Raw genomic sequence first — 9,666 nt, forward strand, 5'->3', positions numbered from 1 at the left:
GAAGAAGAAAAAAGAAAAAAAAACCTGGAACCTGAAACGAGTTATAACAATAACATATAGAAACCATAAAACCTGCTGGGCAGTCTTACACTAGTGATCTCTTCACTAGTCCTGAGTCCAGAGGACCCACTACCCAGAGTCCTTTCGTGACAAGGCATCCGCTATCATATTCTGGCTTCCCTTGATGTGCTTGACAGTGAAGTTGAACTCTTGAAGCTGCCAGGCCCATCGCTGCAGCTTGGCATTAGTGTTTTGCATGGTGTGCAACCACTGCAGTGGGGCATGGTCCGACAGGACAGTGAACTGTTGTCCCCATAAATAGGGCTTCAGCTTGTTCAGTGCCCAGACGATGGCCAAGCACTCCTTCTCGATGGAGGACAGGCTCCGCTCTCGAGGGATTAGCTTCCGGCTGAGGTACACCACGGGGTGCCATGTCTTCTGGTGCTCCTGTAAGAGTACAGCTCCCAGTCCTACGTCGGAGGCATCCGTTGCCACGTAGAAGGGTTTATCCTGGAGCGGTGCCTTCAGGATCGGTTGTTTCACCAGGGCAGCCTTGAGGGTGTCGAATGCTTCCTGGCACCCCTGCTGCCAGACCACCGGGTCCGGGCTGCCCTTCTTGGTCAGCTCCTGCAGCGGGGCTGCGGTTGCCCCAAATCCCGGGACAAATCTTCGGTAGTAACCCGCCAGGCCAAGGAAGGCTCTGACTTGCTTTTTGGTCTGTGGAGGCGGCCAGTCTTTGATGGCCTTGATCTTGTCCCACAAGGGTGCAATCTGACCTCCACCCACACGATGACCCAAGTAGACTACCTCAGATAGTGCCCCCTGGCACTTTTTGGCTTTCACCGTAAGACCAGCTTGCTTGATCTTACCTAACACGGTGATCAGATGAATCAGGTGCGACTCGAAATCCTGACTGAAGATGGCGATGTCATCGATGTAAGCCATGGCAAACTGCTCACATCCTTGCAGCAGATTATTAATCAGTCTCTGGAAAGAGGCAGGAGAGTTGCGCATACCGAACGGTAAAACTGTGAACTCATAGAGCCCCATAGGGGTGGTAAAGGCAGCCTTGGCTATGGCATCCGGGTCCAGGGCCATCTGCCAAAATCGTTTAGACAGATCGAGAGTTGAGATCACCTTGGCTGGGCCCAGGCGATCCAGCAAAGTGCCCATCCTGGGCATAGGGTACGCATCAGGGGTGGTAATGGCATTCAGCTTCCGGTAGTCCACACAGAACCGGATGGTCCCATCCTGCTTCTGGACGAGCATAAGTATTGCATATTCAATAACCTTGTAGTTTTCTTTGTTAGAAAATGTATAAAAGACAGCCCCACCCTTAAGTCAAGGCCATTTTACCTCTTTGCTGTTTTCTGGTCTTTACTCGAGTAAATAAACTGCAGTTACCCCTTCACCTGTGTTGTCTGGTCTCTAAGCCTGCTAGACAACGAACACCAGGGAGTTTTCTCCCACGACAATGCCAGGTGCTGGTATTAGGAGCAGCATAGCTAAGGGGAGGCAAGCAGGGTGCCAGAAAGGAGGCCCTTGAGGTGTCTGTGCCTGGCGGCGGGGGGCTTCCGCCCTGGCTAGGGCAGCTGTTGGAGCCTCCAGCAGCTTCTCAGACCCTTCCTGTAGCCACCGCTTCCCTTGCTGTGGGACTGCTCGCTGTACTCAGTGCCAGGGAGAAAGGGGTAGGCGCAGCATGCGGGGCATGAGGTTGCCCAGCTCTATTCTGGCAGAGGGGACCCTGGCCCAGGGAGCAAAGTCTAGCGGTTATGTCCCGGTCCCCCAGCCAGGCAGAGCCTGATCCTCCGAGCATGTAACCCCATGGCAAGGGTCGGGCAAGATGGCACTTTGTGCCCTACATCCCTACGATCTCAAGGTCACACCCATTGCTGGGTGTGGCGGAGCACAAGTCGGGCAACACGGCAGAGATGGCAGCAGGGACTTGGAGCACAACTGGCTCCTGGTTCCATTGCAGACAGAAGCTTTGAACCTTGAACTCATCCTCACTCCTGCCAGCTCCGCCCTCCGCGACCTTCATCCTAGCACAGCCGAGGGCAGTTGTTAGCCCCTTGCCGCTCAGTGGGTCACAGAGCAGGACAGCCGGACAGGACAGATATCTGCGCCGTGCAAGGACCTCGAGTGCAGGTAGGATTCCCTGCCGCGGTCGTCTGGGAGCTCCTGAAGAGGAGCCCTGGCTGGGTCCTGCTGGGTGCCTTGAAATGGGGACAGAGCAGGGGCTGCAGGCACAGGGACATCCAAGGCATGGTGCCACTCACCACCTGCTCCTGCCTCCCTGAGGGCAAGGTCAGCCCTTGCCAGCCTCTCCAGGCTGCTGCCCCCCTACCCCACCAGGGCAAAGAGGGGGTTCCAACACCCCCGTTGCAATCCATGCACGTGTGCATGCCTGTGTGTGCATGTTGCTCGCCCATTTAGCCAAGGGTTAAAGCAGACTTCACATCACAGAGCAAACACAGCCTCCCTAGAAGCACTGAATTACGGGCTGGGTCTGGTTCTCTCTGTGTGTTCTCAGTGCAAGCTCAGCTGGGCCCCGGGGGATTTCTCTTGGTGGTGGCACATGGCCAGCTTTGTTCTGCCCAGGGGCATGGAGAAGTGTGGCTCCGCTCAGTCCCCTGCCAGGCACCAGGGCTCTGGCTCTTGGGCTTCATGTGACCCAAGCCCTGAAGAGTCCATGGGTGCGTGGGTCCCCAGCTCTGTGCCGGGTAGTTTCTAGCTGGCGTTGGCGGCTTGGACGCGGTAAAACACAGAGAGCAGCATGTCAGAGACCTTGAATTTCAGTCCCCCAAAATGGCAGGAACATGATTTGCCAAATGCCGAACGGGTCCTGCCCAAACAGCCTCTCTGTCCACAAAGAACCGCTGGGGAAGGGGACGTCTTGTTCTAGGTTAGAAGACGTATCTGTTCATAGGATGATCCTGGGCTGAAAGTGTTACAAGCACCTGCTTGTGGCATGCCGTTCGACACCTCCTGTGACTCACCCAAGAGCTGGCTGCATCTTGGTTGAGGTTTTGCATCTCCCAGAAGCCTGGAAATGGGGAGATCAGTCACAGAGGGGGGAAAAAAATCAACCAAAAATGAGTATTTTTTGGTGTGTAGCCAGAAGCCACTGCAAGGATGTGGCTGTACCTGGTGGCCCTGCTGGCGCTGTACCTCCTGCGCCGATGGTACCGGGAGCGGCAGATGGTCAGAAACCTCCCGGACAAACACGTCTTCATCACGGGCTGCGACTCTGGCTTTGGGCACCTGCTGGCCAAGCAGCTGGACGGGCGGGGGCTGCGGGTGCTGGCGGCGTGTCTGACGGAGCAGGGGGCCGAGCGGCTGCGGCAGGAGACATCGGGGAGGCTGCAGACAGTGATCCTGGATGTGACCAAATCTGACAGCATCACTGCAGCTGCTGCTTGGGTGAAGGTGCAGGTTGGGGACCGAGGTGAGGTGTGGCGCTGCCCTCTGCTCCATCCGGGGGGCTGGTTCTGGGCTGGTCCCCATCTAGCCATGGCCTGCAGCATCTCCATGGCCCTGGCAGACATGGGCAGCAGACCTGGTGGGGGTGGTCACATGCCCCCTCGCCTGCATCCCCGTGTCCTCCCAGGCCCCTGGGTCTCTGTGTCCGGAGGAAGCACTGACACGTCCCGTGGGATGTGGGTTGGTTTAGGGAAACCTTCTGTTGACTCCTCCCAAAGCACCATTAGAGCAGGAGCGTTTGCTGGACTCCATAGAGAGTGCGAAGGTGAGAGCCAAGCACCGCTCTTAAATCTGGGACCGGGCTGGAGGGACGAGCCAGCCTGGCGCTCTCACGCTCTCCCCTCCACAGGGCTCTGGGGCCTGGTGAACAACGCCGGCATCGGGGCCCCCACAGGCCCCAACGAATTTCTGAGCAAGGCCGACTTCGTCAAGGTGCTGGACGTGAACCTGGTGGGGCTGATCGAGGTGACGCTGAGCCTGCTGCCCCTGGTGCGGAGAGCCCAGGGCCGCATCGTCAATGTGGCCAGTGTGATGGGCCGGCTGGCTGTGTTCGGAGGGGGCTACGGCCCTTCCAAGTACGGTGTGGAGGCCTTCTCCGACAGCCTGAGGTATGTGGGCTGCATCCCCCTTGGCCTGGGTCCTCTCCTGGGCCCACCAGCTAATGCGCCTCAAGCGGCTCACAAGGACGCACCCAGCCCCGCAGTGTCCAGGAAGCTGGGTGCTGGGGCCATGTCTCAGCCCAAGGCCGTGCTTTCACCTGTGTTCACCCTGCCGGTTCCATTCCAGGCGCGAGCTCCGTGATTTCAGAGTCAAGGTCTCCATCATCGAGCCGGGCGGCTTCCGAACACCCATTCTAGATGTGCAGCGTGTCCAAAAGAGCCTGGAGCAGGTGTGGAGCTGTGCCTCTGCCAACGTCAAGGAGGCCTACGGGCAGCAGTACCTTGACTGCTGTGAGTCCACGGGGCAGGTGCCTGGTGCCAGGGTGGGAGGGGGATGGGGTAGAGGCTGGGACACCATGGGGGAGAACTCATCGATATGTAGAGGACTGCGATGGGAAAGAACCTCTGCATCTAGTCCAACCAGCTGCCTGAAGCCGGATGAGCCCTGCCCAAGCCACCCGACAAACCCATTGTTCAACCTCTTAGCAAAACTACCGTCACCCCTGACACAGTCCCAGGCATCACACCTGGCCTGGCCACAGGGAAAGCAGGGGACTGTGGCCACCAACATCCTGCCAATGCAAAGGTTGTTAATAGACACTCAAGAGATCCCAGGTGGAGGCTAAACCCCCTGCTACAGAGGAAAGCAAAGCCCCCAGTCCATACCAATCTGACCAGGAGTTAAAATTCCTTCCCAACCCCAATGCCGCATCGGTTTAACCCTGAGTGGAAGGGCAAGACCCTCTAGCCAGGACCCTCCGGGGTGAGTCATGGCAGGGGAACTTGCACAGTCCTGTCCTCACCCCCAACCTGGGCTGCAGCCAGCACCGAGTGCCTTTGGGGTGGGGGGGAGAGTGTTAAACATGCCCTGGGACATGGAGCAGAAGCAGGGGGAGAATTCTCTCCCAGCCCCATGCAGCAGCCAGCAAAGTCCAGAAGCCTCCATAGCAGAATACAGGCATCGCTACGCCTAGATCCTCGCTGCCCAGCAGCTGCCCAGCTTCTCCTTGAACACCTCCAGCGATGGAGAGTCCCCCACTGTCCCTACCATCTATCCCATGGCCTCCCTGCTCTGACTGTGAGGAAGTTTTTCCTTCCTAAACCTGCCTCATTACAGCTTCAAGCCATGGGGGGCTGGGGAGGTGAGAGTAGGGCTCAGCCTGGGGGGATGAATTTCTGGCAGAGATCCCAGCCCCGCAGTGCAGAGCCCAGTCATGGCTTTGGCAGCACTGGGCTGCAGCATCCGGGACCTGGGAGCTATCTCCCTGGCAAGGCCTAGCACACAAGCAGCGTCTGGGCAGCGCAGGACACTGCAGGCAGATGTGGCAACCCCGTGCCCTGCAGCCGAGCTTGTCTGCAAACCTGCTCAGCTGTGGGCACAGGTGTGGGGAGACCCCAAGCAAGGGCTGTCCCTGCTGGGGACCAGTCAGCCCCCCAGGGCTGCAGAGTGGGGACGATGCAGCCGTGTGCACAGCTTCACCCTGCTCTGCCGGGACCAGAACCTCCCCGGGCTCTGGAGAGCTGGTGGGGGAGGAGGGTCCAGGGCCTGTCCTGGCCATTGCAATGGAGCCCAAATTGTCCCCAGGTCTCCCCTGGCCCTCGTGATGCTAGTTCCTGTGCCCCAGCCTGGCTGGGCTCCTCACTGCCAGATTTCCCTCCATGCAGGCATTGAGAAGTTGAAGGAGCTCCTTTTCACGACCAGCCCCAAGCTCCACCTGGTCACCGACGCCATGGAGCACGCGCTGACGGCCCGGCACCCCCGCACCCGCTATTCCTGTGGCTGGGACGCCAAGCTCTTCTACCTCCCCGTCTCCTACCTGCCAACCTCATGGGCAGACTACCTGCTGACCTGCAGTACGCCCAAGCCTGCCCAGGGCATCTAGGCAGCAACGTTGCCAAAGCTGGAGCCGTGCCGCCGAGATGCTCTATGTGGATCCCCAGCATCCCAGCGCCTGGCACGCGATGCTTAATGACTCTTTTCTAGCTTCTATCTCACCACAGAGAGGGCTCAGCTCTGGAATGGAGTGAGCCCCAGATGGCAGCAGTCCAGATTTCCAATCACGTAGCAGCCTACAAGCTTTCCAAGAGTGGCGGGTAGCGGTGGGGGGAGTGGTAGGTGTCCTTATCGTTCACTGTTGCACACCTTGGCTGGCAGGAGGTGTTGGAAGGAGCTGGGAGGCCCAGACATTGCGGGCTTCTTGTCTCCACATGGCAGTGTCTTGTGGGCTTTGGTTAGTTATTAATGGTCCAGCGGCATGCTGGAGAAGGGGGGGCCATTGGCAGGGCCAGAGCAGAAGCTGTTCTTGGTGTAATAAAGACGCATTACCCATGCGGGGGACACTGCGTTTTCTCTGTTTAACACCACGGGAAGGCAAAAGGGGCCAGGCCCTTCGGTGCCCTGTCTCTGCATCCTGGGGGTGGTCGATGTGTGTCCTGCCCCTCTTGGCTCAGAGCTGCACGTGCCCCCACACCCAGCGGGCGGGAACGTCAGGGCGCACACAGGGATCCCAGCAGGGTCTAGCATCTGTGCCCATCTCCGGTCGCTGGCTCAGCCCCAGGGAGGGCCAAACAGAGCAGTTCCCTTCTAAGCCATGCCAGCAAGAGGCTGGGACACGCTTGGCTTAGGGCTCCCTGTAGCAGATCGCAGCCTAGGCCAGGATGCAAAGACAGCAGGACATGGCAGCACCCACCTCCCCAAAAGGAGGCAGAGGCAGTTGCTGTGGGGAGGAGCCCCGGGACCTCTCTGCTTTCATCCTGTCTCTGGGCCTCGACACACATCCCCAGGGCTGCGAGCACGAGAAAACAACACAGCACTTCCCAGTCTCCTCACAAGGATGCACCAGCTCTGCAACCTCCGGGAAGCTGGGTGCCTGAGGGGCTGTGGCGAGGCCCTGGCTCAGCCCAAGGCTGGGCTCCCGCCCCGCGTTCACCCTGCCAGTTCCAAAGCTCTGCAATGTCAGGGTCAAGGTCTCCATCTGCAAGCTGGGCACCTTCCAAACATCAGTGTAGAGGCCAAGCACATCTGGAAGGGCTAGGAGCAGGTATGAAGCCGTGCCATCACCCAGGTCAAGGAGGCCTATGGGCAGCAGTTCTTTGACCACTGTGAGTCTGAGGGGCGCATCCCCAGTGCAGGGGTGTGAATGTGATGGCCTTGGGGCAGGAACCCTGTGGGGGGCCCTATGTCGGGGTAGGACAGGGACCAGGGGCGGGTGAAAGACCAAACCCTGGGGACTCTAGGGAGGGGCTGGGGCAGGGGGTTGCATGTTCTCTGGGAGACTCCATGCACAGACTTGTTAGGTCAGGTCGCTCTCCCTGCCAGTACATGTAGGGACATCCTGATCCATGGGCAATGCCAAAAAAGGTCACTTTCCTCAGCCACGCCTTGGGCATTTTCCCAGGATGCCCAACCTGAGCCAGCTGGGGACACCCCTGCAGGGGCTGCTCCTTGGAGCTGGCAGCAACAGGGGGACAGGGTCCAAGGAAGTTTGTCTTCCAGGGACGAGGGGAGATCAGGCCTCCCCCCAGGCAGGTCTCATCCAGGCTGTGCTCTTGGAGGTCAGCGCTTACCTGCCCTGCAAGCAGCATTGCAGTTTCCAAGGCAGGCCAGGCTCAGACCTTCCTGGAAGGATGGGGCCTTGCTTTCAAGCTTCTAGTGCTGACAATGGGACAGTGCTCTAGTAACCGGCAGTGGCAGGCCTCTCTGCCCAAGGCTTTCCAGGTAATCCTCAGAGCCCTATGCTGGGTCCATTCCGGTCCACATCTTTCCCACCAGGCAGCTCCCTTAGCTTTGAAGCCTGGAACAAGCACATGGGCAACTTGGGCCAAAGCAGACATTGGCAGCCAGTACCTTCTCTGCCTGGTAGCCCTAGCTGGGTACCAGAGGTGGAGGAGAGGGCATGCTTCACCCCAGGCTTATAACTGCACACGCCCCTGCTCTCACCAGGTGGGAATGAGCCGGGTCCTGCTGGGTCCAGCAGCTCTGCCCTTCTCTGCTATTTGGCTCAGCAAAGGCCCCACAGAGCAAGTCCCTCCCATGCCCTGGGGCCAGCCGGACAAGTGAGAGGCCAGGACATCTTCTGGCTTTTCCACTCTGTTGCAGAGGATAAATGGCCTGAGCCAAGATGCAAGGACAGGGGAATGTGTAGGAGGAAACCTGCGATCTGCCTCCCTCAGGCACAAATGTCAACACCAGGACACACATTTACATTTGTTCCTGAGTGTTGCCTCAGCTCTTCTCTCCACCATCTCCATTCCCTCCTGACCTGGGGCACTTGTCATGCTTTACTAGTCATCGCAGCCCCGACCAGGACGATCCCCGGGACGGGACCCGAGTAGAAGGGTGCGGAGACCTGTGTGCAGCTAGGATTTCCCCTTCCAGTTAGTCTGCCAAGTGCCTGGGAACGGGAGCCCTGCCGGGGGTCTCCAGGGCTGGGACACAGACTGCCAAGGTAAGGAACCGCCTGAGCTGGCCTGCCTGGGGGCCTTGTGCTTACCAGGATCTCCCAGCTGCCACCTCATCCTGCCACGTACAATGATGTAAAGAGGCTGTTGGCTGGTCCCAAGGTGATCCGTGTGTGTGAGCACACATGTGCATGTGCATGTGGGAGTGCATGCACTATGCCTGCCTCGCGCAGAGGTAAAGGAGGCTCCACACCTCTGAGAAAACACAACCTCAGCTCAGGCATCTTTTATACTTTGGTGGCGGCACGTGGGAAGCTTTGCTTGGCTTGTGAGTGCGGGGGGGTCCCTTCAGTTCATCCCAGGCACCAGGGCTCAGTCCTGCCCATCAACTCAGCCAAAGCCCGGAGGAGTCTGTGGGCACGTGTCTGCCCATCTCCATGCTGAGTGGGTGGTAGCAGGGCCTGCCCGGACACAGAATTGCAGCTGGTAGCACAAGAGGGCTCACAAGCTGTCCCCAGTCCTTGCCGTGGGCCTGAGATGTTCCTTGAACACAACTGGGCAGGACGCAGTGAGTCTGTCTCGGGGGGCATTTTGGAGCTGTACCAGAAATGTTCACGCTGAAACCAATGGAATCGAAACGCAGACGATACCCATGGCAGGAATCCCGAACGTCATCCTCAAAAGCAGCAGTCAGCCCACCTCAGGGCCTGCTCAGACAGCATCTCTGTCCACAGAGAACTCCTTAGAAAAGGAGAGGCCTCGTATTCAAGGACAAACACCTGGAAATGTGGCAGCGCTTGGCAGAGCCAGGTGTTCTTCCACGCACCCCTCGTCCTCTGGCTTCTGTGACTCACCCCAGAGCGGGCATCATTCAGGTCCGGGGTCTGCACCTCCCAGACGCCTGGGTTTGGGGAGATCAGACGAAGGGAGATAAGAATGGGGCTGTCACTGAAACAATCCTGGAATTACCGTTTTTTACAGGCAAAAACCACTCGCAAGGATGTGCCTGTTCCTGGCGGCCCTGCTGGTGCTATACATCCTGCGCCGATGGCACCGGGAGCGGCAGGTGGTCGGGAACCTCCCGGACAAACACGTCTTCATCACGGGCTGCGACTCCAGCTTC

At 58.8% G+C, this 9,666-nt stretch overlaps 2 protein-coding genes across 5 annotated transcripts in view; both read left to right on the plus strand.

Moving 5' to 3' along the window:
• LOC102370921 (17-beta-hydroxysteroid dehydrogenase type 6-like) overlaps positions 1 to 6,810 on the plus strand; it is a 14,671-nt gene extending 7,861 nt beyond the window's left edge. For 2 of the 4 annotated variants that reach the window (XM_025191383.1, XM_025191382.1), the window contains 3 exons: positions 3,833 to 4,091; positions 4,270 to 4,433; positions 5,808 to 6,771. In XM_025191383.1, coding sequence (XP_025047168.1) covers positions 3,833 to 4,091; positions 4,270 to 4,433; positions 5,808 to 6,025 — 641 coding nt within the window. In that variant the 3' untranslated portion in view covers positions 6,026 to 6,771. Of the gene's footprint in view, positions 1 to 2,005; positions 2,149 to 3,117; positions 3,449 to 3,673; positions 3,749 to 3,832; positions 4,092 to 4,269; positions 4,434 to 5,807 lie in introns of those variants that run through there. The other 2 variants (XM_014525479.2, XM_014525480.2) reach the window with 2 other exon arrangements.
• A 1,825-nt stretch (positions 6,811 to 8,635) lies between these two features.
• The window catches only part of LOC102371169 (17-beta-hydroxysteroid dehydrogenase type 6-like), an 8,718-nt gene continuing 7,687 nt past the window's right edge, over positions 8,636 to 9,666 (plus strand). The window contains exon 1 of the mRNA XM_006035227.3: positions 8,636 to 9,666. This exon is cut by the window's right edge and continues 178 nt beyond it. Within this exon, the coding sequence (XP_006035289.1) occupies positions 9,544 to 9,666 (123 nt within the window). The 5' untranslated portion in view covers positions 8,636 to 9,543.

The sequence above is a fragment of the Alligator sinensis genome, unplaced genomic scaffold (genome assembly GCF_000455745.1).
Source record: "Alligator sinensis unplaced genomic scaffold, ASM45574v1 scaffold1065_1, whole genome shotgun sequence".
Taxonomy (NCBI): domain Eukaryota; kingdom Metazoa; phylum Chordata; order Crocodylia; family Alligatoridae; genus Alligator; species Alligator sinensis.